The 27,351-nt window shown below is 33.5% G+C and overlaps 4 protein-coding genes across 4 annotated transcripts; 1 reads left to right on the forward strand and 3 right to left on the reverse strand.

Moving 5' to 3' along the window:
* Positions 1 to 992: 992 nt before the first annotated feature.
* Positions 993 to 4,757, reverse strand: LOC104118508 (ras-related protein RABA5c-like). Its single transcript, XM_009629760.4, has 2 exons — positions 4,280 to 4,757; positions 993 to 1,515 (listed from the first exon to the last, which is right to left on the reverse strand). Exons 1-2 carry the CDS (start codon positions 4,614 to 4,616, stop codon positions 1,196 to 1,198), a joined length of 657 nt encoding a protein of 218 aa, XP_009628055.1. The 5' UTR covers positions 4,617 to 4,757; the 3' UTR covers positions 993 to 1,195.
* Positions 4,758 to 6,179: 1,422 nt separating this feature from the next.
* Positions 6,180 to 9,034, reverse strand: LOC104118507 (pirin-like protein). Its single transcript, XM_009629759.4, has 6 exons — positions 8,840 to 9,034; positions 8,195 to 8,244; positions 8,014 to 8,081; positions 7,708 to 7,770; positions 7,418 to 7,521; positions 6,180 to 6,935 (listed from the first exon to the last, which is right to left on the reverse strand). The coding sequence occupies exons 1-6, from the start codon at positions 8,944 to 8,946 to the stop codon at positions 6,452 to 6,454; spliced, it is 876 nt and encodes a 291-aa protein (XP_009628054.1). The 5' UTR covers positions 8,947 to 9,034; the 3' UTR covers positions 6,180 to 6,451.
* Positions 9,035 to 13,585: 4,551 nt separating this feature from the next.
* On the forward strand, positions 13,586 to 17,080 carry LOC104118506 (metacaspase-4-like). The gene is made up of 2 exons (XM_009629758.4): positions 13,586 to 13,988; positions 15,854 to 17,080. Exons 1-2 carry the CDS (start codon positions 13,643 to 13,645, stop codon positions 16,759 to 16,761), a joined length of 1,254 nt encoding a protein of 417 aa, XP_009628053.1. The 5' UTR covers positions 13,586 to 13,642; the 3' UTR covers positions 16,762 to 17,080.
* Positions 17,081 to 18,033: 953 nt separating this feature from the next.
* Positions 18,034 to 21,423, reverse strand: LOC104118505 (uncharacterized). The gene is made up of 2 exons (XM_009629757.3): positions 21,010 to 21,423; positions 18,034 to 18,394 (listed from the first exon to the last, which is right to left on the reverse strand). The coding sequence occupies exons 1-2, from the start codon at positions 21,208 to 21,210 to the stop codon at positions 18,212 to 18,214; spliced, it is 384 nt and encodes a 127-aa protein (XP_009628052.1). The 5' UTR covers positions 21,211 to 21,423; the 3' UTR covers positions 18,034 to 18,211.
* Positions 21,424 to 27,351: the final 5,928 nt, after the last annotated feature.

The raw sequence follows: 27,351 nt of genomic DNA on the forward strand, positions 1-27,351 counted from the left end.
TGCTTTTCATTTGTTATTGCACTTAGTTGCTATCTGTCATTGTTGTAAAATTCTCTGAAAAATTTTATATCCGGATTACATGAACTTGAACTGTATAAAACTGATTTGACTTAAACTGCTGAAATTGAAAACATGTCTACTCTCTGCTGGAATTACTGAAAATGAATTGTAACTGTGTAGCTCGTCACTATCTTCAGTTCCTTATTTATTATTGTTACTTGCTGAGTTGGTTGTACTCATACTATACCTTACACTTCGTGTGCAGATCCAGGTGTTCCCGGACATAGCGGGTGTTGATTCTTTTGCACAGTTGATTTTTCAGAGATTTTGAGGTAGTTGTCGTGTTTCGCAAACCTTGTCTCTCCTTCCCAATCTCCTTATTTACTGTATTTGGTCTCAGACTATTAAAGACCGTATTTTTCAGACTTGTATTCATATTAGATGCTCATGTAATCAGTGACACCGAGTTTTGGGAATATTTATATTTGTACTTGTGAGATTTCTTCCGCTGAGTTTAATCATTATGTTTTCAAATTTAAAAGATATGTGGTTTATTGAGATTGTCGGCTTGCCTAGTAATGAAATAGGTGCCATCACGACGAGTGAGATTCTGGGTCGTGACAAGAAATAACAATAATTTTCATAAGATATTCCCGTAGAAAACCTCAAATATCACAATAAGGTATATATGCATATTTCCATGGACAACAATTCTTCCTTTATTGAGCTAACAAAATGGACTCAACATTCATTATTTTCAAAAACCAGTATTTTTGCTTTAATTTTAATTTTATAAGTCAAATATATTATTTGATAATATTAATTTTTCAAAATTATGTATTCAATAGTATGAGTACACGCGCAAAGCGCGTACCCCTAAATAGCCTTATAGAGAAAAAAAAAACAAAGCTGCTCAAGAAATGATTATACTAGTGATTAAAATAACAATCAAGAATGATAAATGCATAAAGCAAACACAGAATACAGATATATTAGGGAAAATAAGCTTTTTTTTCATTTTAGCTGCTATTTAGAATAGAATATAAACATCAAGTTCCTGGCCATTACAAAAGTATTCCATCAAAATGAAATCAATAAACAGAATAAAACAAACCAAATAATTTAATGAACAATTCTTATAAGCTTAATAGCCCTGATTCTCTGGTTTGATTACCATTCTTGTAACCATTATCAATCACCTAGAACAACAAGAATAGCCTTGATTTTGTTTTGATCCATCGGTACCATTGTCGACGAGGCTAACTCTGTTGACAGATAATTCAGCTTTATAAGAATCAGAATTCAAAACCTTTCTGCTAACACTATTATAGATCTCTCGAATCACCATCTCGAAAGCCTTGTTTACGTTCGTCGCGTCAAGGGCAGATGTCTCCATGAAGAACATCCCTTCTGATTCCGCCAGGCTTTTACCTTCTTCTACGCTCACAGCTCTTATGTTATCCAAATCACATTTATTTCCCACGAGCATCCTTGCAACCGTGGTATCAGAATGAGCTGCATGTAATTAGTCGTTTTAGTTAAACAAGGATTTGAAATAGGTAGAGATTGAGTGTGATAAAGGGAAACCCTGTGCACTAAGCTCCCGCTATGCGCGGGGTCCAGGGAAGGGCCGGATCACAAGGGTCTATTGTACGCAGTCTTACCCTGCATTTCTGCAAGAGGCTGTTTCCACAGCTCGAACCCGTGACCTTCTGGTCACGTGGCAGCAACTTTACCAGTTACGCCAAGGTTCCCCTTCAGAGATGAAGTGTGATAAACATTGAAAATCTGAAAACTACATCGAACACTTCCGTTACATGTAATGTGCATATAAATAAACTGTCGGAACCAAAGAGAGGTAATCGTAGAAACTAGAAAGTATCATTTCAAGCAAAAATGTGAAATAGACTTGTGAATGCAATGTTTAAGCGCAGCACCTACACATATAAATGGTCAGTAGAACTTAATATTACCACTACTTTCCATATTTCCTTCGAAAGTATGTAGGTGAAAATTCTTAAGTATTAGCTATGTCGTTGTCGCTTTCACATGAGGAACAAAAATGTTACACCTCATTAACACAGAATCCCCTCTTTGCTTCATAGGCATTTGTAGGCTAAAGATATGACTGTTACTGCTTGGAGAATGAATCAGTTTAGTTGACACGATTGTCACGGCTATTGTGACTACTGAATTTGATTTTATGACATAATCCTCTGCTCATTTCAGCCCATATTAAATGAAGCTTGCGGAGTACAAACATCAGTAAGGGTTACCTATGCTGCAAACGCTAACATTCTATCTATCACATTGCCTTGGCACTAAATTAGAAGGCCGCATTTGGAAAAGGACTAAATTAGAAGAGTTGATGAAAGAAGGATCATACATAGTTTGTTGGATATCTGGTTATACTTAAATGTTAACTGATCTCGAATATTTTAACTACATGCACACAAAAGAAAAGATGCAAATACATTCTGCACAAATTAGAAATCCCACACCTTGCGCATTGTCATGCCAAGCTAAGCCATACTTAGTTTTCCCCCCGAGTCAATACTCATCTGCTTTATGGTCATTAAGTTCTAAAATTTTCAATTTTTGCGAAAAGTGAGCACAAATTCATTCATTTTCAAGTTTCAAATGATATTTGCAAGACAAGAACAGATTGCGCAAGTATCACATAGCAACTTACGGCCCAAAATGACATAAGTACACTCATGTCCAGCCAAAAGTTTATTAGCTAAGGGCTTAACAGAGAGACTACCTAAATCATAGATTCATTTGACATCTTTCACCGTCAAAAGAATCTCTGAGGTTTCGATCAATCCCAGAGATTCATTAGTACCATGATGTCATACATCGGTAAGCTAGGCTGTTGGTCCTAATTAATTTCACAATCAAGCAAATAAAATAGATTCCATATAAGTATGATCTTTATACTAGTTTACTTAGATTTGTTTGCGGAGATAGCAAAGCATGATTTGAGTTTCCATTCCTAATATACATTCAATTGACAGTCTGTCTATTTTGTTCTTATCCTAGGTTTCCAAACTGCATCTAGACAAAATTGATTATGACAGTTACATTGGCATAAATACAGCTTTCTTCATCATTGCTTCAAGTACAATTATACATAGTCAAGGCCTTACTAGTGACAACAACAAACCCAGTGTAATCCCGCAGGTGGGGTCTGAGGAGGGCAATATGTATGCAGACCTTAACCTTACCTTGTGAAGGTAGAGATGTTGTTCCCGATAGACCCTCCGCTTAAGGAGCAGTGAAAATAAATCAACATGCCTTACTAGCTAATATCACCACTTATTTCTATGCCTGGTAAGTAGAATTTCACTAATAAATTTGAATTAGACATGATGTCAACTGTAAAATCTTGCTTTATCCAATAAAAGCGAGAAGATACAGAAACAAGATTCAAGAAACAGGACTCAACACATCCATTATTCAATTCTAGAAACACCCAATTAAGATTACCTTTTCTCCATTGTCCTAATAGTGAAAGTAGCCAGGATTCTTCAGATCTACAAGATATCTTACATACTAATTATCAAGAAACAGGAATAGTACAAGTCAAATCTAAGAATTACCATTATATCATAACATCATCAAATCTAAAAAACTACATTTTATACCCACGAAACCCCTCAATATATCTCAAAAAGGTGAGAACTTTTTATGCACTAAGAAAAGATATGTACTAAACTTTGATGGTAACTCAACATAAACCAAAACCAAGTTTTACAAAAATGGATCTTGACAGACTTGGCAATTTATTCAATACATAATTACCAAGAAACAGAATGTAGAAGTCAAATCTAAGAATTACCATCCTATCTTAACACCATCAAATCCAAAAAAAACCTGAACTTCATAGCCAATCCACCAAAAAAAGGTGAGAATTTTTTATGCACAAAGCAAAGATAAGCATAAAACTCTGATGGTAATTCAACATAAACCAAAACCAAGTTCAAAAAATTGGGAACTGTAGCAACAAAGACATACTTTTGAACCTATCAAGTTTAAATTCCGGATCCACCTATGGGCTATGAATCTCATTCCACTTTTATCTAATACCTAATTATCAAAAAAAGACCATTTTATCATAACACCATCAAATCTCATAATCCAAACTTTATAGCCAATCTACCAACAAGGTGAAAACTTTCTATGCACAAACACACAAATGCATAAAACTTAAATAAGAATTCAACATAAACAAAAACCAACTTTAAAAAAATTGAAATTTCAGCAAAAAGAGGCATACTTTTAAGCTCATCAAGCCAACGAGGGATGCTATCAAAAGTGGTACGTCTACTAATATCATAAACAACAAGAGCACCAAAAGCACCACGGTAATAAGCAGAAGTCACAGCTCTAAATCTTTCTTGACCAGCAGTATCCCAAATCTGAGCTTTTACTTCTTTACCATCAATTTCAAGAGTTTGGGTCTGAAACTCAACTCCAATAGTTGCTTTTGAATGCAAGTTGAATTCATTTCTTGCATAACGTGTCAACAAATTTGATTTTCCAACTGCTGAATCACCAATTATTACAATCTTGAAAAGATACTCCTCACCACTTTCATCATCTGATGAATCCATTTTGAAGTTTTGAAAAGTGTAAGAGTCTTTGGGGGGAAGTGAGAGAAAGTGGAAATGGTGATCTAGAGAGAGAGAGAGAGAGAGAGAGAGAGTTGGGGTTTTGTACAAGAAGTAATGGGCAGAGCTGGCAAAGATTGGTACAGAGAATGTGTAAGAAAGTGGTCTTTGCTGGATTTGTTTTTTAATTTTGTTTTTGGGTGAGTTTCCTTATTTTGAATGATTAATTAGAAAGAAAAAAAGATTAATTAGTGGGTGTCCTGTTTGGGTAAATTTATAGCCCTCAACGTTTACATCAAATCAACCAAAGTAAAATAAATATTTTTCATACACACATTTACACTGATTTATAGCTAAGTGATATATTAACATCACTTTAATTTTTAACTGCTAAGATTATTTTTATTGGTTGGTGTAAATAGTAGATACGTGTAAATATTTATTCATGAACTTTAACTTTTATAAAAGTTAAATACACATTTGGAAATTACATAAAGATACTATAAGTTACAATTGTCAATAAGTAATGTTAAAATTATTGGTTATTTGGTGCAAAGTGATGGCAAAGCTGGCAAAGATAGGTACAGAGAATATGCAAGAAGTGGTGTTGCTGGATTTTATTATTTTTCCTTTTATTGAATGATTTCATAAATGGGAGATATTTTAATAAAGAAAGAGGTTTATTATAATTATATTATTTTTCTTTCAAAGAAGAAGAATGAGCTTCTATTATCTTAAACCGGAGATTTTTGCAAGACTAATGGTAAATTGAATTTAATTACATAATTCTAAATTAGATACTTCCGTTGTCCCAAAAGATGATTGACCCGGATTAGGACGATTAATGTGTCTGATTCTAATGCGAATTTGAATATCAATTCTTTTTTATTTTATTTTTCGTAGAAAACTCCAAGTTAATATGAATCGTACGAAATTAATTTTCGAGTCAATTTTTAAAAAACATATATTGTTTGTAAAAGAATATTTTTTAGAATTAGTGTGACGTCGTTTAAACTTTGGATCAGATAAATTGTAATTGAATTGCTGATTTTATAGCGAATTTGTCTCAATCTATCAAATGCTACTGAAACTAATTCAATCTCTTTCACCCTTCTAGTGCGAGTAAGTAGTAGTAAGGTGAAAGAATTTTCTTTTTCTTTTTTCAAAATCTTTATCATTGTATAAGGAGATGAAAGATGGATTAGAAAGAGATAACATATTGTGGAATTTGAACCTTCCACTTATGTGATGGAAAGTGGATTCGCAAGCTAACATCATTCCTATTGTAAAAGAAATTAATTGCAATTATAATACCACATGTACTCAATAATAGAGAAATGATTGTGAAAACTACATGCACCATGTTTTCATTGACATACACTCACTATAAATACAACAACAATATAATTTATATATTATCACAAGTGGGGTCAGGAGAAGGTGGATGTATTCAACTTTATTTTTATCCGAAACGATAGAGAGTCTGTTTTCGGTAGACCTTCGGATTGTCACGAATAATCAAAGCAATAAAAAAGGAAATATAGTAGTGAAATCACTCACCATAAATATGATAATATACTGCCATTACATTTCCCATTCCATGATCCAAACAAAAGGTAAGATATCAAGAAATGAACATACTTTCCACTATGGCTACAAGAATTACTATCAATACAATCTTGAACAAATGAAGGAAATGAAAAATAAACTTCAACGAAAACACATCAAATTTCGAAAAAAAGGACTATAAGAAGCTGAAATTCAGAACATATCAGAAAACTATTGAATGCTGCAGTTTGTAGGCTTATTTTTGAAACATAAGATATAGCTCTGTATACTTATTTAGAATTCCAGTGCCTTGCCCTTTCAAATCCATTCTTCCCAAGCTGATAATCTTGATAAGCCTGCATTATCTCACTCTTGGTGTTCATAACAAAAGGACCATATTGCGCGACCGGCTCGTTAATTGGCTGTCCCCCTATCAAAACAAACCTCAATGGCTTAGAAGATTTGTTCCACACACTTAGACCTTCTCCAGGGCCTAAAACTAAGCAATGGTGAGCTGGTATAGGCGTTGAATCCGAAGAGCCAAAGACGCCGTCTCCTTCCATTATGTAGACGAAGGAATTCCAGGACTCGGGGATGGGTTGGTGATGTTCAGATGCTTGTTTTAGGGTGAAATCAAGGTACATTGTTGGCGTTCGTGTGAAAACCTGAGATTTTACACCCATTGCTTCCCCTGCTATGATTGTGACCGAAACACCATCTTTTTCTACCTTTCGTATGTTCTCTTGTAGCAGTTCTTGATACCTTGGCTCAATCCTATACATAGACAAAAGGTTCATTCTTTTCATTTCAGAAAAGCAGACATAATCATCAACCAAATGTACATTTCACTATGTATTTTGAGATTTCTTAAGTTACTATTCCATTATTTTTGTTTATAAGGATGAGTTGCTGTGTCTAGAACCACAGTATAACCAAAGTTCTGCAACAATTTTACGAATTTTGATCAAATTGCATAAAGGACAACTCGATGCACTAAGCTCCCGCTATGTGCGGGGTTCCGAGAAGGCCGGACCACAAGGGTCTAATGTACACAGCCTTAGACCTGCATTTCTGCAAGAAGCTATTTCCACGGCTCGAACTCGTGACCTCCCGGTCATATGGCAACAACTTACCAGTTATGTTAATGCTCCCCTTCTTTTATCAAATTACATGTTGTAGGCATATGTTAAAATGAAAAAGATTAATATTGTCTAAGCCAAAGTCAAGATTGAATTAATGTAAGAGGACTAACTTACATTTTGTCTTTGGAAGAAAGATTAATCCAAAGTTGCAAGCCCTTATGAGTACCTGGACCTGCAGGCATTTCTGAGTGCACTATACCTCTACCTGCTGTCATCCACTGTATTGAACCAAATGGAATATTATAAAATAAAAAAAATCTTTCTACCTTAACGCGCATACCTTTCCTTCTTTCTTTTTTTTATGAGTTTAATTGGTTCTATGCACCGATAGCGTAAAACTTTTTTTTAGCACAATCAGGTCATATATAACGTAAATATAGGTAAATCTCGAGAATAAACATTACCTGCACATCGCCCGTCCTGATTGTACCCTTGTGACCAGCAAAATCTTGATGAGTAAAAGCTCCCTAATACAGAAAGTACAAAATTAGCTCCAAAATATTACTACGGTATAAAAAGGCAGCCTGGTGCACTAAGTTCTCGCTATGTGCGAGGTCCGGACCACAAGAGTCTATCGTACGCAGCCTTACTCTGCATTTCTACAAGTATTTTTGCAAGAGGTTATTTCTACGACACGAACTCGTAACCTACCGGTCACATGAATTATTACTGTATAATGTTTGGAATGGAGCAACAAAACTGAAGTTTACCTGTAACATATAAGTTACTGTCTCAAAACCTCTGTGTGGATGGTCAGGAAATCCAGCAGGTGATGAAACTGCAAGAAATCAGAGTGTATGGTTTTCCCAATTAGTAAAAATCAAATTCATTTCTAAAGTAATAAAAGAATTAAATAAAACAAAGAATATCATTGGTGTTGTAAACATTTACCACTAAACTCATCTAACATGAGGAAAGGATCAAGATTCTGCAATTCAGGCCTGAGAATCAAAATTTTCAAACAATTATAAAAGAAAAATCAGCACTCAAATAGATTAAGAACATTTCCAGTTCTAATGGTAATCAAATCATAGACCTGAATTTTTACACACTTTAATACACTATAAGTCCTAATGGAAAACAAGTTACCAAGAGTTTAAGACATCTTTAATTAAAAAAAAAAAGGAAAAACAAAGCACACACACAGAAAATATATGAATTTTGGGAAAGACGGAAACACAAGTAGGAAAGTATTCATTTTCCCCAAAAGCTAAAAAGGAAAATCAGAGCGCATGATGTGTGAGCTAGTTATAAGTCATAATACGGTCCATGCTATATTAAAGTGGAGAAGTATAGAGGAGCGAACTCATTATTAGAAATCGGTCTCGAAATTTTTCGGAGGGAGCATTGACGTAACCGGTAAAGTTGTTGTCATGTGACCAGGAAGTCACAAGTTCAAGCCGTACAAACAACGCCTTGCAGAAACACAGGGTAAAGCTGCATACAATAGACCCTTCTGATCCTGCCCTTTCCGGAGCCGTGTAATTTCTCAGTTATAAAAAAAATTAAGAAAAAGGAAACAAATTTCCAAAATACCTTCCAATACTTCTCCTAACAACAGCACCATCACCTTCATTTTGAGCTCTGGCTAAGATTTTCTTGACAACCAATTTTGGTCTACTGAAAACAGAGGATTTAGACATGATTTTTGAGGATTTTGATGTTGTTTGAATTGAATATGTTTTGTGTAAATTTATGTTGTGTTATGTTTCTTTTGAATCTACCCTGCTATTTATAGGTGACGAACATCTGATTTGGCAAGTAGAATAGAAGTTTCAAGTGGAGTCATTACTTATTTTTGGGATTTTTGTAGTTTTGATGATTTCATGCTTACATCATTATGACGATTGCTTCTCATTATAATATTTTTATTTGGTTAAAATGATCCATCTATCTTTTGCATGAATTATAAAAATGGAAGGAATTAATGATACACAAGCAATTAACAAAAAAGAAAAGAAGTAAAAAGAATTAACAAAAAACATAAATAAGATACCAGAATTGACCAAAAAACTATAGAATCTTAGATTGTTCTAGATTAGTTGATAGAATAATTGTTGTATAATTATATAATCTTGAACAATTCTTTTCTCAATGAAAAATCGAAAATCATATAAATGGATTTAAAAAAAATACTAAAAATATCATAACCATGATTTGAATTTTACACGTAAGAATCAAAACTATATTAAAGTATCTATAAAGTTGTGTGTTTACCTCAAAAATAAAATATAAAAAACTTTAGACGTAAAACAAATTTTGAACTTTATTTTTGCTACACTTGAATATTTTTTTGTGTCAAGAGAAACTTTTTATATATAACAAAAATATTCGTTTTGCACTATTGTGCAAAATAAGGTTTTGGCAAAAATATTGTTTGAACAATTTTGCCGACACCTAAATTCGCTTTTAATCTCATGAGCTAATTTTTGAAGCGAAATTAACTACTGTATTTATTTTGTTAGATAATAAAAATCTAGCAAATTCATAAATCAACAAGAAACAGCGTTTGGTAGTTGTCTGCCTGTAAGTTTATTTATTTTGCCGCCTCGATTCGTTGACCGTTCACATGGTCTCTGGATTGACCAAATTCTTCATTTAAATACTTTTTTTTTTGTTTCATTTCGTTTATTTGTATGTTACAAGTGACTTCCTAGTAAAATTTACTATTTTAAAAAGACAATTTACTATTTGGCAGAGTAACGTGGTTGATTTTGCAAAGTAAAAGGAAACATCCAATCTTTTTTTTTCTTCAAAAAGCAAATTAGAAGAGTTGACGATTTCTAGATAATTGGAACTTCAAAATTTAAACAATCCATTATTTAGTTATGGAGCTTGGAGAGTTTTGACGAAGACATGTTTAACAATGAAAATGCAGAAGAAAGTTACGGAGATACAAAGAAGGACTAAGGTAACAGATAAAGAAGGAACAAGATTTCAATAAATCAAAAAGAATGATGTATTTATGAGGAGGTACAACAATCGTTAGCATTGGTATTATGAAGTGTCATGATGGAATTGTCATTTCGTGACTGACACAGCTGCAAAAAAAATCTAAAAAGCGTTGAGAAACTGCATATCCAATCATAAGAAGCCACGTGACACGTACATTAAATAAATATGACATACGTCGCATCGATTCTGAAGGAGGCATAATAATACCGGGGAAACGACGGCAAAATTTAAGCAATCCATTATTTGGTTAAGGAGTTTGGAGAGTTTGTATTTTAAATGGATTCAGAAGTTTCAGGAAAGATGAAACTAAACTTCAAATTCATTTGCCAACGTAAAATTAAATGGCTGTTCCCTGTTGACTTGATATTTTATACTGTTAGAATATAATAATGTTTGATCCAACATGAAGTTTAAGAAAAGATTTTTTTTTATCACATATTAAAAGTACTATTATAACTTGTAATGCTAAATATACCATAGCATATTTAAGACTATAAGAATATATAAGAATAAAATTTAAAGTATAAATTCAAGTAGTTCCAAATATAAAAAAATATCATTTTTATACAAATTAAAAAGCAAGGTATATGTCATATAAATTGGAAGGTAAAGAGCATCAATTTTGCTACTTTAGTGGCTAATGCAACTTATGTTAAAACATTCAGTAATGATTATATAGTCATACATTCAAAAAAAAAAAAAAAAAAAACTATCACTCATGACTTGTCTGGCTTTTCAGTAAACTGTTGAATTTAAAAATTCGAAAATGATAATGCAATCTGCGGTGTTAAAATTTACATTTTGCATTTTTCAAAGTAAAATCTTTTGGTGTAATAACACTTTATCGTAGAAATGGCGTGGGTAGCCATTTTTTAACATGGTATTTAGTTTTTATCCAGTATTTTTAATATTGAGCAAAAATAGTCACTACTCTAATAAAATTAATACGATAAGATATTTTTACCCTTTCTTTATGAGTGTTGTGTAAATATTAAGGACATGGTGTCCTTAACATTTACACTGCACACATAAAGTTAAGGACGCCATGTCCTTAACATTTACACAGCACATATGAAGTTAAGGACATGATATTCTAAAGTTTAACAACGGAAGGTGCAAATACATGACACTTTGTCCTTAATATTTACACAGCATTCATGAAGTTAAGGACACCATGCACTTACTATTTACACAACACTCATAAAGTTAAGGACACTATATCCTTAACATTTACGCCGCACACATGAAGTTAAGGACACCATATCCTTAATATTTACACTGCACATATGAAGTTAAGGACACGAGGTCCTAAAGTTTAACAACAAAATGCGCAAATACAAGTTAAAGACATTATGTCATTAACATTTACACTGCACACATGAAGTTAAGGACGCCATATCCTTAACATTTACACTGCACATATGAAGTTAAGGACATGATGTCCTAAAGTTTAACAACGAAAGATGCAAATACAAGACATTTTGTCCTTAATATTTACACAGCATTCATGAAGTTAAGGACACCATGTCCTTAATATTTACACAGCACCCATGTCTAGTACATGGGTATTTTCGTCCGAACAATTAAAAATTTATTTAGCACTCACTAAAAAGTAAATACATTTTAAATAGTGATTAGAGAGTAAAAATATATCTAATTAGTGGCTAACTATGCACCTCTCCCCACTTTATTAGCCTCGAACGCCACGTTCTTTTAACCTTTTTATGCGACAAATGCCATCATCATTAAGCAAAACCTTTAGTAGGACTTTATACATTATTCCTCCGGTCTAGGTTAAGTTATTATCTTATCTTTCGTACATCCATTAAGGAAATACGAACTCTTAGAAATAAAAAGATGTATTTATTAAATTAATTTTAATTAATTATTACCTTGACACATTGAAATATGTAAATAAAGGCAAATTTTTAAAAAATAAAAATAATTACTTCTTGATTATGTAAAAGACATTTATTTTAGATCAAAATAAAAAGATAAAATTGTCAATTATTATGGATCGGAGAGAGTAACATTTTTCATGATCATATCAGACCGGGAAAATTTAGAAAAAGTATTGTTGAAAATTTGATGGATGCATTTGATCATAGAAAAGAATCTATGATAAAAATGAAACCACGTAGACGCATTTCGATTGATAATTTAGTAAAAAGACAGCGATTTTTCTCTTGAAAAAATTACACATTTTCACAAAAAAAAAATAAAAAAATTATCGATCGTGATAAGAGATTTTAGAAAGAGCTAATGGTCTTAGTCTACATTTGAATTAATTTGAACTTCTTTCATGTAGTGTCAAAGCCATATCTTAGTAAGAGTCACGATCCTTTCTTGCCTTAAGATTTTGCATTAGATCGCATTTTACCATGTGAGACTTTTAATTAAAAGTAAATTATCAAAATTTACCTAATGAAAATTAAACCTAAATTATTCACCCTCATATAAAAGTCAAATTAACTCAAATTTACAAAATTCAACAAGAATTAATTGCCTTTTTAAAAGGATTAACACATTTTCATGAAATACCATATTCATACACAAACCCTTTCTCGCTTTAAGATTTTGCATTAGATATTCATAAATTACGGGGCAGATCCAGCCCTTTGTTATTGGGTTCATTTTAGCGTGGATGGAGCACAAAATTTTATGAGTAAAAATTTCTTAAAATTACAACAAATAGTAAATATGAACTCACAACTTTAAAAATATAATAAGTTTAAAACTAAAAATCTTAGAAGTTGAATCAACAAGTTTTAAATCTTGTATTCGTCTATGATAATTTGTATTCTACCATGAGAGACTTTCAAATAAAAATAAATTAACAAAATTTCACATATAAAAAATTAAAACCAATATATTTTACCTTTATATAGAAGTCAAATTTACTTAACTTTACAAAACTTCAACAAAGAATTACAATCTCAATTAAATCCCAACTAAGCACCCGTTTGACTATAAGAAAATTTTTAATTTTTATAAAAAATTTAGTGTTTGGTCATAAAAGTTTTCAATTTTACTTAAAGTTGAATTTCAGAATTTTTCAAAAATTTTAAAAACTCCAAAACTGTTTTTAAGTCACTCACAAAAATAAAACAGTACCGAATTATATTATGCACTTAAATTTTCAATTATCATTTTCACGAATTATTTTTAACTTTTTCCGAAATTTCACAATTCTATATATCCAAACGCCCATTAAATTATCCACAAAATGGTTTCCATATGGTGGGTCCCACTTCAACATGTCATGCCAACCCTTTCAATTATATGGGGCCCACCAACTTTTGACCTTAAATAACTCAATCAAACATTATTCAACAAAACCAAAACCTCAAAATTCTTGGATTCTTAGAACTTGCAAAATTTCCAATGGCAAAAAAAGCAGTGTTAATCGGAATTAACTACCCAGGAACAAAAGCAGAACTGAAAGGCTGTATTAACGATGTTAAGCGAATGTACAGTTGTTTAATCAACCGTTTCGGATTTTCAGAGGATGATATTACTGTACTAATTGATACTGATGATTCTTACACACAACCAACTGGTCGGAACGTACGTAAGGCTTTGTCGGATCTTGTAGGATCTGCTGAAGAAGGTGATTCCTTGTTTGTTCATTATAGTGGACATGGGACTAGACTTCCAGCTGAAACTGGTGAAGAAGATGATACTGGTTATGATGAGTGTATTGTTCCTTGTGATATGAATCTTATTACAGGTATTTTACTTACTGTTTTTTGGATTTAAATCATGGGTTTGCTCCAAAATTTGATTTTTTTGTGTTTGTATAATTTGTGGAGATTGAGAGCTTGATTGTGGATTTTTTTTTTGTGGGGGGGGGGGGGGGGGGGATCTTGAGAGGGGGAGATTTGGTTTTGTACTAAAATTTGCCGATGTGTGTGTGCAGAAGAGGATCAACCCTTAAAATTCTTAGCAGTGAACTCTGTAGTTCTGAAATTATGGGTTCGTAATCTAATTTTTGTTAAAATTTTGTGATTTTTTGCGCGCACACACACACATAGGAGTTTGAGATCTTGAAATGGTGGATTTGATCTGTTTCTGATGACAATTCAGGTGGATCTGAGTTTCAGGGAAATTTGAGAAATTGGGAAATGGAACTTTATAAATGAGAAAAAATGTGTTATTGAAATTGTTGAATGGAGGATGAGAAAAAGTAGGCAAAAAAAGGGAATAAAGTTGGTGTTTAGAGGGATTAGCAGTTTAATACATTTAGATTTAGTAGCTTTACCATTGACTTGAAGAGAAAAATAGTAACTTTTTTCCACAAATTTACGGAAAGTGCAGGAATATCCAGGGAACTTCCCCCACTAGTTTGTCTGTTTATGATTTGTGGAGTAGGAATATTGGAATTAAGATATGCAAATGGTTCAATTGATCTGATATTGCCAACAATTCAGGTGGATCTGGATTTGGGGAAAAAATTCAAACTTGAGAAGGTGAATACTAGAAATAGAATTTTGGGTCCGGAGTGCTCAAAATTGTTGAATAAGGAATGAGTAAAACCGAAAAAGAGGGAATAAAGTTGGGGACAGTGAAGGAAAATCCACTGGTCAGTCAAACATTTACAAGAAAGTCATTTTCCTTCCCTTTTTTTTTTTCCTATCCTGCATTTTTCTGTGGAAACACACACTTTTACAACTCGTTCTATTCTATTTGAAGCTTTTACAACTCGTTCTATTCTATTGGAAACTGAAATCGTTCTTTACTCGCTACAAGTACTTCACTCTAGCTCTCTGGTTTTCTCCGTGCTTCAAAACCATGTGCTTCTTGGGAGAGGGAAGGTTGCGCCTAATATCACCCCAAATGCTGCTAATGTGGCTATTTAGCTATTTCTTTAGAAAGCTCCTACTAAGATGGGAAATTGCTCGATAAAACTACAAGTACCCAAGTAGAACGAAAAGAAAAACTCCTTTTCTCGTTGATTGAAAGCAGCAAAGGAGGAGCAGCAAAAACTTTTAAGGTTCTAGCGGATGAGCTCTCTTTGTTTTAAATTTTTTCTCATTTCTCATCAAGGTGCTTAATTTGCTGTTCTTTTTCTTAAACTTAACTAAGATCCCTAACTATGTTAGTTGCTTTGTTGAAAAGAATGCCTTACTCATTAACAAGCGGGAAAAAAGTTCCCTTTTTTAGGGATTATGAAGATAAGAAGGATTTGAGGTCTAATCTTATAGAAATTCGTTTAGAGTCAGAGGGGTTTATGAAATGTCTTAGTTCATACAGCGGAAATGTGAACTCGAATATTCACCAATTTTTTTTCTCATCGCATACTTCATTCTTTCCATCCCCTTACAGATTTCCATCCTTATTTTCCCTTTTAGGAATATTTGAAAAGCTATTGATGTTTTCTTTGCCAATCCTAGTTCGATACAGGATATCCTATCGCTTTGTATCAGTTTTCATAGCTTTTGTTTTACTTTCTACTTCAGAGCCTTCAGATCTGGTGGTGAAAATGTATTGTCATTTGCAGAAACATAAGAAACTATAAACATTATTGTTAATATTATTGGCAAAAATAACATGCAATTGATCAACTGTTGGATTGGGTGTTTCACTGGTGATCAGATGATGATTTTAGAGAGCTTGTGGACAAAGTTCCTGAAGGTTGCCGGATCACAATTGTATCTGACTCATGCCACAGCGGCGGCCTCATTGACAAAGCTAAAGAGCAGATAGGGGAGAGCCACAAGCAAGGCGACGATGACAATGAAGGCCATGGATCTGGTTTTGGATTCAAGAAGTTCTTACGCCGAAGTGTTGAAGACGCATTTGAATCCCGGGGTATCCACATTCCACGCCGCCACAACCGACACGGGGAAGAAGAGGAGAGTTTTGCCGAGAGTAGCGTGATTGAGACAGAAGATGGGGATCAAGTCCATGTGAAGAACAAATCCTTGCCTCTTTCCACCCTCATTGAGATACTTAAGCAGAAAACAGGCAAAGATGACATTGATGTCGGGAAACTTAGGCCAACACTCTTTGATGTATTTGGCGAAGATGCAAGTCCTAAGGTCAAGAAATTCATGAAGGTCATTTTTAACAAACTACAGCATGGTAACGGGGAGGGTGAAAGTGGCGGTTTCTTGGGTATGGTTGGTAACTTGGCTCAAGAGTTTCTGAAACAGAAACTTGACGAAAATGATGAGAGCTATGCAAAACCTGCGATGGAAACACACGTTGAAGGCAAGCAAGAGGTTTATGCCGGTTCAGGAAGTAGAGGTCTTCCGGACAGTGGCATTCTCGTCAGTGGGTGCCAAACGGACCAAACATCTGCCGATGCTACACCTGCAGGTGGAGACTCTTATGGTGCTCTAAGCAACGCGATTCAGGAAATCCTGGCCGAATCAGACGGTCCAATCACCAATGAGGAAGTTGTTAGCAAGGCCAGAAAGAAGCTTCAGAAACAAGGCTACACACAACGCCCAGGCCTCTACTGCAGTGATCATCACGTTGACGCTCCTTTTGTGTGCTAATTCTGCAGTACGTTTTCAGGTTGCTGTCGAAACAAAAGTCTGGTGTTAAATGAGTGTTATAAAACAATATCCTTTGTTTATCTGTGTGGTTTATTTGTGCTAATGTTGCAGTAGCTCTTCAAATTTGGTCTTATGAGGTATTATAGAACGGTCCCTATCATTTGGATGTGTGGTTTATTTTATTTTTTTTGATTTGGCCAGAAATAAGGTGTAAAAGATACGCGGTTTGTCTGTATTGTTGGGAAACTAACTCTGGGAGATTATTTTGTATACTGAATGTGGTATAATTTAAACAATATCTGAATTACTTATCCTGGAATATTTGCTCCCCCCCAAAAGAAAAGAAGTTGATTCTACAGAGTCAAAACTATTGATTCTACAACTGCAACTGATAGAAGCAAACCCAGAAATTTGCTGAAGGTCTATGGTGCTCGCGATTTATAGCATCCATTGTTGAATTAAGAATGAAATGATCAGAAGATAACTCAAATTAAATCATCATTTGACAGTAACTTTTGCAAGTTTATTCTTGAGCTTCAAGTAGATTACTTATCTTGATTTTCGAAAAGCCGGTAGCTACACTAATTTTTACAAGTATAAAATCATCATTTTACTATTAATCTTTCCCTCAAGGAAGAATGTATCTCACTTTCAAAAATGTCCAAGTAGTTTCAAAAGCTACAAATTTTTGCTTCCAACTAAAAGTACCTTTTTACCCGTCTTTAAAAACAAGCCTGTCCTGACATATATTGAAGTTAAAATTGAAAAGTTGAAGTTGAATTGCGTTTGGGCAGTTATAAGATTTTTGTGGACAAACTCATTTTGTGAATGAAATTGAAGATTGAAAAATATACTCTTGAAATGCATTTCCATACCAGAGTCTGAAAAATTATCTCCAAATTCAAATTTTGTTCTCAATTTTATAACTAAATGCAAACTTGCAAACTGAACATCTATATTTGCAAGTGCAATCCATAATCAAGCGCCAGACATTGATCGTAGAACAGCTTATATCACACCCAGTACGGATTTTCCCTGAAATCCTGGATCACCATGGGCAAAAAACAAGCAAAATGAAGACCATGACACACGGTAATACAGTGAGAAGAGAGCATGAAACCAAGCAAAATGGCTATTCCAAGTTACGACGAGACACCAAAAGCATGAAGCATGATTTTTCTCGCGTCTCTAGGACAAATCCTTGGACGATCCTATGCCCAACACAATATCACAATGCATGTAAGCAAAGTTACTCATGCTAGAACTAAAATATGGTTCAAACACTTGTATTTCAATCACATTTAACTAATCGACAAAGGACATTCTTCAAATTCTTGTACAAGTTTCAAAAAGCTATAGCAATAACTCCAGCTATGTCCATTCTGAAGCTTTATCCACTGGGAAAGGTAGAACTACCAAAGTAAAGCAACAAAGCCAGCTAATGGGTGACCTACTTTTGTTCCTTCTTTGCTTCAGCATCACTTGGCTTTGAAACTGGTTGAATTCTCTGGTAAGGTTTCCTTGTCAGTGTTTCGCCCCTTAAAGCTGCAACATATCTGTCATTCGTGTTCTCCTTTCTCTGCAGTTCACCGAGGTATTCTGCTAACCTCTCTTTATTAACTTGACCCATCATCTTTAGAAATACCAAACAATATATCAAGCAGTTTACCAGTCATAAGCAGAATTACTCAAAACTAAACAAGCCAATGAGACCAAACGAAACCATCTGAGCCGATACAATTTATCTTCTGTGAAGGTGAAGTCAAATAGTCAATTTGGTGCCAGATGATAACATAAACTTGTCACTCCGTTCCCCCAAACTCCCCTTCATAAAACAGTCAAAGTAAATAATATATATAACAGGAAAAATCCCCACAAAAGCAAAGAGCTGCAAAAAGTATTTGCTATGGACTGATGGAGCAAGGAAAAGACCGAGCAAGATGGAGAAATAAACATTAAAGCTATTTGTAATTTCTAAACATCCTGCAATTTGTAAGAATAATATTTTAACAGTAACATCCCTTTCCCTTTGGTTCGCATAGATGGGCAGGTGGCCGATTTGACCAAAGGTGTAAACCAAAGTAATGCACAACTGCTCATGACTCGGGCTTTATTTTCAACAAAGACGAGACGTATATGGGCGTAAGAGAATGCTACAATTCATCTCACAGTCTATGGACTTCAAGGAGATTCTATCATTCAAAAGCAAATTAGAGAAAGAAAAAAGGTTGTTGCAATATGAAAAAGATTAGCATTTGGTAACTTTTAGCGATAGCTATCACCTAAAAGTCATCAGAGAAAGAAAAGGTACTGTCAAATAAACAAAATAATTGTGTTTTAACCGTGTTGTTAAAGGCTCACTTCATGTGCATTTAAACCTAAAAGTTAGGTTATCTAATTAATGGAAATGCATGTGTTGATAGTAAATTTTCCTGCATGTGCCAATTTTTTTTTAATATAATATTTCCTCATTTATGCCTTCATTAACTAAATCCATGCTTAATTACACTTTTCAATTAAAGCCCTAGCAGATATCAACGATGTTTTTGCTTTTGAAAATACTAGATGCAGTAAAATAATTTTCATAGGTAAAATGAAGTTTTAGTTTCTAACTGCACCAAATAGGAGCAAAATATATACAGCGAAAGATTCAGATCATCCCTTAATCTCGAGGAGTCTATGAAGTCCGCAAAAGAATTTCATCACAAGCAAAAGCCACATTACACCAATAGTTTAAGTACACGCACCTAGATTTAAAGCAAATATTAGCTGCCTTGCTTAAAGAACTTAGTAGTTCCTTTCTTTTCAAGTTCCAAATTCCAAAAGTATAAGCTGGTATTCTTCTCCATATGTCTATTTTCCTTCTTAATTCTCTGTCCTTGCCAACATTCTGGTGCTGCTCTTACTGACCCCGGCATGGTCCATGTCAGTCCAAACTCCAAAATATGTTTAGGGAACAGACATCACACCTTCCAAATTAGATGCAGCCAAATAGTAGGTACTAGGAGGATTCTAGATTCTCATACTCAAAACACACCTGTTGCGCAAATTAAATTTCCATCTCTATAAGTTATCCTGTGAGAGGTAGGCCTCATATACAACCTACTAAAAACATGATGCACATCCCCTCTGATCTACATAAGGTTTAGTAGTAGGATTTAACAGAGAATGCATCATTTTTATTAAGAGTCCATCTTAGACAGATGTTCCCTACATGTTTCAATTCCTCCATTTTGCATATCAATCTAGAAACCACGTAAAATTTCCAATCATATTTGTTATGAAATTGGTTCCCCATCCATTCGCTCTCCTGCACTTTTCATTGGTTGCATTCTTATCTGGTCCAGTGCAATAGTGTATAGGTTTGGGAAATCCAATCATAAAGGCTCTTCTGCACCCCATTTATCCTACCACAACATGATTTTTCTGCTGTCCCAATTATGTTCACTTTATAAGTTGATCCCAGTTGTTCATTAACCTTCTAAGTACAACCCAGTAAGGGTGGTTACTGCTCCAAAAACCCTTCATTCCATATTTAATTTTGATAGCTTCCTCCCACAAATAGCCTTGATCATTCTCAAACCACCATAATCATTTAAACAGGAAGCTCTTATTCAAACACATCAGATTAAATTGAATCCTTTTTCGACATCCCTTTGTAGACATCTTCACTACATGAAATTGACTATAGTGAAACTGCTAATGCTATTATTTCTGTAATTCAATAAAACAAAAGGAAAGATCTTCACCAGGTGAAGTTAAAAAGAACTACCTTTTCAATTGGCCAAGAAGTCAATCATGCAAAAGCTATAATACCTTATAAGGAGAAATCCGGTGGATAAAATCTGATAAAGTTAGGGCTCAATGAAATTTATGCTTTTCATGCTACTAAAACTCCCTTGCCCAATTCATTCAACATTATTTCGTTTGAAACATTTAAAAAATGCTTTATAGCTAATAATAACTTTTTGTATGATAGCGGTGTCCGGGCCAGCTTGCGCCCATCTCAACTATTCCAACTATTCCACCAGGCACCAAGGCAATATTTCCGAAACGATCATAATGGAGGAAGTTACAATACATATGGAGCACACAGTATTAACACTATCAATAGGCGAAGAGGAAGAATATTTCCGTACAAACATAACTGCATAAGGTACAACACATATGAAGCACAAAACTGATCTCGTAAGTATTATTTAACATTACTATTATTATTATTATTAGGCAAAAAAGAGGAAGACATACAAGGGTATCAGGGCGAGCGTTTTGACGGAGCTTAGCTTCAAGTTCAGGACTACGAGAATTAGTCGCCGACATAACGCAGAATCCAATAATCCCCGGAACGACGCCGCAAACGGTGGCGAATCCGATGAAAAACGGCTTCGAATCCCTCGTTTGCCTCACTAGCCACCTCCATGTCCCGCTCTTCTCCCACAGAATCGACATCAGTGATTTTCTGATTTCTCGCACCCGCTTTCGCTCTCTTAAGCTGCTTTCTTCTATTTTCTAGAACATCGATTGGGAAAATGAAATACTAATGAAATTTAGATTATGCTTTGCACCCCCAAAAGTTTTGTTTAAATGCAATTACTAACACTAAAGTCGTTCAAAATTACGAGCTAGAGATTCGAACTTTGAGAAAAAAACAAAAAAGATCCATATATTTGGAATTTCATCTAAAAAGATCCCTAATAAAGTATGGCGTAGAAGATATTATACCTGTTAATCGGGCTGGGCTGACCCGTTTACAGCCCGGTTTCAGTCCCGGGTCAGTCCGGTATTGTAGCGTGGGGGCGGGTTGGGACGGATTTCAAACGAACAGTTTTTTGATATCGGTGCACCGGAACCCGCTAAGCCCGTTAACTGGTTTTTAACGGGCTACAGCCCGGTTCAGTCTTTTTTTTTTGGGACCGTTGCCAACGGTCAAATTCAAATATTGTAAATTATCCTACTATTGCAAATGGTTTAGTTCATATTACTGAAATTTCTCTTTTACTACATAATTTGGAGAAGAAAGAAGGATATACTTCTATTGTTGAATCTATGCTAGATAAGTTTAAAAAATATTTCTACTCAATTCCCCCATATTTACCTAATTGGTGCTATTTTAAATCCTTCTATCAAAATGATCACTTGTCGCCAATTAATCACTTGTTTTATATTCTTATATGGATATTGGACCAACTGAAACTCCTGATATTGACACTTGTATTTCTGATCTACACAAACATTTAGAAACATTATATAATTATTATGCTAACATTGTTGATGCTTCTTCTGTTGTAGATGCAAATATTCCTTCTTCTGTAGCAACCTTTGGGAATTCTAGTATGCTTCAAAGATTGGATAAGATCAAAACAGCGAAATCAAGGGCGTGCCGAGGTAGATGAAGCGGAGGACCAAGAAATTGGAGATATAATGGTTTATGGTTCTGATTCATCCAATGCCGGAAACCAAGAACCTCACGTTGATATGGATGAACTTATAAAAATGATGCAAAAGCATGTGATGTACTATTTTTTTTTTTTTTTTTTTTGTAATTGCTGTAAACTTTTAAGTTGCAAGCTCAAAAATAACAAAATCAAAAAAGAACTTGCAACTTAATTTGAAGTATTATATATTATTCAATAAAAATATCAAATGAAAGTCTTCAAAGCTTGATTCTTACATATTGTCTATTGGTCTTATTAAATAATTTTTTGTAGCCACTTACTTTCAAATTTTAATTTTAAAATTATAAAATTCAAAATTCAAATTTAAAACTTTAAACTTCAAAGTTTAATTCTAAGCCTTAAAAGTTTGCAAACACTTAAGTATCAATAACATTGAATAAGAAAAACAAAATTTACTTTAAAAAAATAATAATTGCATGGCCCGCTAACAACCCTCTAAGCCCGAACCCGGACGGACAACAAAAAACCCGAAAAAGTACAGCCCGCTAACTCATGAGCCCGCAACGTTAAACGGACAGGCTGGTTTATTTTGTGTCCAGCCCGTCCCAGCCCGCCTGTTAAACACCCATAGAAGATATACTTCAGCTCTATCACGAAATTTTCATTATTGGATTAGTGTATATATATATATACTAGTTTTAGTGTATGTGCGTTGCACGTGTAATTTAACTTATCTCGTTCTCAAGAATTATACTAAATCACCAATACTATTTTTATCTAATAAATAATTATCCATATAAAGATATACAAAAGAAAATTGGAGGTACCTGTGCAACATAGAATGATCTTCCTTTTTTCACCGCCAACCTTGTCATTTTGCCTAGGGGTTCAAATTATCTTTCGTTGAAAAATAATTCCCGCAACCATGAACTTCCATGGTGATTTTATTTTTGGGTGATGTGAAGCTATCAGATTTGTTGGGGTTTCTGGAAACTATATTTTGGAGTTCCTTTGGCTTTAATTTTTTTTTTTGTCATTCGTATATAGGTGTATAGACTTTAAAGTTGATCTTTCTTTGGTTGAGAATAAAAGTGAAAATTCATTAATGATCTCTCCTAAATATTAGTAGTTCATTTATAAAAATAGACTTAGAGCATTTAGTATCGTTATGTAGATACAAATCAAAATTAGGGAGGATGTAATAACCAAAATCAGCTAGAATACACACTTTGCGCGTGTACCCTATCTCGATGAGTGTTTTTTAAAAATAAATATTATATTGCAAATTATTTAAGATTAAAATAAAAATGTAAGCTCCAGAATTGATAAATATCAATTCTATAAAGTTAACTCAATAAAGAAAGAAATTCCGCTTCATAGAATTCGTAGATAATCATTCCAAATATTCAACTTAAACTTAGTTTCAGTTCTATAATTTTATCATCTCAACTTCACAAATTATTATGCCTCCTTTTTATTTTATGCAAGAACATATAGAGTTTGACGATTTAAGAGCTTTTTCTGATTATTTTTTCTGTAAAACTATTTTAAGTTCATTCTTCTTTTTCGTCATTTTCAAGTTGATTCTAAAAGAAACAAATATGGTCAATTAACTAATAGAAAATAATCTCTTATTTCTCGTAAACAAAGTACAAATTATATTATTTCTTTAATAATAAAAATACTATATGAATTGCATTTGACAGATTAGAAAAGAATAAATTACTATCGCAAGAAATATAATCCAATATCTAATTTTAAACTATAAAGTTTAGTTGATATCAAAGTCTTAAATATTAAAAATTAATTAAATGACTTTGTTTAAAGTAAAATTTATTTTTAAAGGTCAAAAAGTCTATCAAAATTTTGCATTAGAGATTCGTGCTTTTATAAATGTACATCGCACATGTATTTCATGTGAATTTAAAGAGCATATTTTTTTGAATATGTTATGAAAATTATTAGCATTTCATGATCTAATACTGTATTCAAACTATTAAATTTTGTTTGAACCCACAAATTTGAAAAACTAAATTTGTTAAATATTTTTTGTGATTCAATTTTATCACAATTAGGTCTAGTGTTATTATTACAATCTATTCTAATACTTTAGTAAACTGTTTTATACGTACCTCAATAATTAATATGTTTTTTCAAGGAATACCATTTTTTAGTATTTGATTGTTTTTCTGCTTGTTAATTCGAATGCACTTATAAATTTTTCGCGGACTACATTTTCTTCAATAATTTACACAAAGATAATCCAAAAACGTTGACCATTTTTTGTAACCTTCAGAAGACAATTATTGCTTAAACTTATTTGGATAAAATTGAATATTTAGTAATTTACATAATAGTACTATAAAGTCAACTAATTCGATTTTGTCTCTATTGGAAACTTTTATACCTTTCTAACATACTTTAAAATTCTTCCTCACACGTCCAAATCCTAATTGATGAATACGTGAATATGTACTTGGAAATGTAGTTGATTTATATAAGGTAAAATATTTATTAATTTTGAAGTCCTACATATTAGGAATACATAATTCAAATAAGGAATTATTTAATGAGTAAAATTTTAGTTGATTTAATGTCCTAAATATTAGGAAATTTAATTAAATTGATTATTTTGTCCGGTGTAAACTTTATTTTTAAAGAGTAAAAAAGGCGAACGACATTTCGCTAAAGACTTTCGTGCTTTTAATATAGTATATATATATATATATATATATATATATATATATATATATATATATATATATAGCGATTCACGTGATATCATCAAATGATACAAGTCTTATATGGTGTTTTAATTCTTTCATTCATGGAGTGCTCATAAGCATATATTGTTGTTGACTTCTTTCTTTACCCTTTTTTTCACTTCGAATACCTTCATAATCATTGGCAAGATTTTTTTTTTAAAAAAGTCATGATAAACTTATTGTCACGACCCAATTTCACCTATAGATCGTGATGACGTCCAATACTACAGCTAGGCAAACTAACTAATAATTTAAACCCATATTCAATTCTTTAAAAATTAACAGAGTAATTACACTCTTCTTAATTGCAGGAATTTAAAACAATATGAAAAGATTCTAGTAAATAAAAAAAATAATACTAGTGTGTGTGCCAAGACCTGGTGTCACAAGTGTATGAGCATCTAGTAGATTATACAAAAATTAAATGAAATAGATAGAATAAAAATTCAGTAAGATGCACTAGTTCTTGCAGAATGGCTCAGAAGGGCAGCTCACCACTAAGCCTCTGGATATCGAGGGTGCGCGCCGATAGGTCCAACAATAGCACATGTTTCAGGTCGTGCACAAAAAGTGCAGTAAGTGTAGCATGAGTACGTAAACAACGTGTACCCAAGTATCAAGCCTAATCTCGAAGAGGTAGAGACGAGATGACCGACTTTGACACTCACTAAGGGTCAATAATAATAATTGAAATAAGACTAGAATATCTAAATCGACATGATTCATAGAGTTAACAATAATTTTATTTAACCAATATAAATAATTAAATTCCTTCAATGCGACAATTTCCAGTCTATTAATTAAATTCACAAACTGCAATTAAAATAAAATGCATCGTATAATTATTATTATTATTAGGCACGATATCTGCCGAGGTCGTACGACCCGATCCAGAGTGTCGTGTACACTGCCGAGGGACGTGCGGCGCAATCCATATATGCATCTATACTGCTGAGGCGTTCGGCCCGTTCCACAAGAAAGGAGGACATTTTCTTATGTACCTCCGGAAAGAGAGTATATTTATTATAGGTAAATTCGAGAGGATGAACAATTCTTTTAGCAATTAATTAATTTAAGTAGAAAATTAAGTATATAAGATTTTTATTTTTTTACTATCTATCCCTAAAAATTCACAATATATTTCAAATAATTTAATTAAATAAAGGATATAATTTACACACATAATTCATGCTTTGGGTCACGACCCAAAATCCATTAGTCGTGATGACACTTAACTCAACCCGCTAGGTAAGCCAACTAATAACCATCCAATTTCACTAATATTATTAAGACAATTAAACAAAAAGAATTATCTAAATCTTATACATTCCCCAAGGACTAGTAGTACAAATCATGAGCTTCTAAGAATATAATTTACAAAGCTGATGTGAAGTAAATACATCTTCTATTTGAAAAGTACATAAACAGAGTTTTTATAAATCTAAGGCTACCATGAACAAGAGGCAGCAACAATACGAATGCATGTACATCTTCAAATCTGGCAACCATCGAGCACAACAACAACAACAGCCAACATTTGCATGCAATGTGTAGAAGTGTAATATTATTACAGCCGACCCCATGTACTGAGTAAGTAACAAACCTAACCTTAGGTTGAAAGCAGTGACGAGCTGGAACATAGGCCGGGTCCAACACCAATAACCAATAGCAGTTCATAACAACGTAGAGCATATAAATAAGAAAATAACTCAGAGATAAAAAAAAAGCTCAGTTTTTTCACAATTTTCCGAAAATAGTTCCATTTTTAAAAAATATCAGTGAAAACTCAAATCCTTTACCGAAACCGTAGTAAAAATATGAGATAGTTTTTCCAAAAATCATCTCCACAATAAATTAGATGTTTCGTTTTCTTTCCAAATAGCAAGTGTGAAATACCTCTCTGTGCCCACATATTAATGTGTGTAAAAAGTCATGAATGACATGATACCGTATATTATGAGGAAAAATACATCTCTATGTATGTATGTCATGTGAGCATGCCAAAGCCATGTATCTCAGAGATGAATCATGCACTCACACTCTCAGAGCGCTCAATCTCAATATCTCACACTTTCCACTCATCATGCTCAACCACTCGGTACTTTATATGGCCCAGGGAAATCCATCCCGGAACATATACAGAACTGATTGTAAGTCTACCAGTACTGAGAAAAAAGGGCAATCCAACCATGTGGAGAAATCCATCTCCAAGTATCAAATACTTCGGACAAATCTATGTCCAGGGAAATTCATCCCTCAATAATATCATCCGTGCTCACTGGGGGTGTGTACAAACTCCGGAGGGGATCCTTTAGCCCAACCACTATCATAAATCAATATAACCGCTGCGACATGCAGCATGATCCCATAACTGTTACTCATAATCAGGCTCTCGGCCTCACTCAGTCATCAATCTCTCTAGTCTCGCC

Source organism: Nicotiana tomentosiformis, chromosome 9 (assembly GCF_000390325.3).
Source record: "Nicotiana tomentosiformis chromosome 9, ASM39032v3, whole genome shotgun sequence".
NCBI lineage: Eukaryota > Viridiplantae > Streptophyta > Magnoliopsida > Solanales > Solanaceae > Nicotiana > Nicotiana tomentosiformis.

Excerpts from the sequence above, each read along its gene's own strand:
- LOC104118508 (XM_009629760.4), bottom strand. The coding sequence starts at position 4,616 with ATGGATTCATCAGATGATGAAAGTGGTGAGGAGTATCTTTTCAAGATT. Across the intron at positions 1,516-4,279 it reads TTGGCTTGATGAGCTTAAAA|CTCATTCTGATACCACGGTT; the intron begins GTATGCCTCTTT and ends AATTACATGCAG.
- LOC104118507 (XM_009629759.4), bottom strand. The coding sequence starts at position 8,946 with ATGTCTAAATCCTCTGTTTTCAGTAGACCAAAATTGGTTGTCAAGAAA. Across the intron at positions 8,082-8,194 it reads CATGTTAGATGAGTTTAGTG|TTTCATCACCTGCTGGATTT; the intron begins GTAAATGTTTAC and ends GATTTCTTGCAG. Across the intron at positions 6,936-7,417 it reads CTTTCTTCCAAAGACAAAAT|GATTGAGCCAAGGTATCAAG; the intron begins GTAAGTTAGTCC and ends GTCTATGTATAG.
- LOC104118506 (XM_009629758.4), top strand. The coding sequence starts at position 13,643 with ATGGCAAAAAAAGCAGTGTTAATCGGAATTAACTACCCAGGAACAAAA. Across the intron at positions 13,989-15,853 it reads TGATATGAATCTTATTACAG|ATGATGATTTTAGAGAGCTT; the intron begins GTATTTTACTTA and ends ACTGGTGATCAG.
- LOC104118505 (XM_009629757.3), bottom strand. The coding sequence starts at position 21,210 with ATGTCGATTCTGTGGGAGAAGAGCGGGACATGGAGGTGGCTAGTGAGG. Across the intron at positions 18,395-21,009 it reads ACGCTCGCCCTGATACCCTT|ATGATGGGTCAAGTTAATAA; the intron begins GTATGTCTTCCT and ends GTATTTCTAAAG.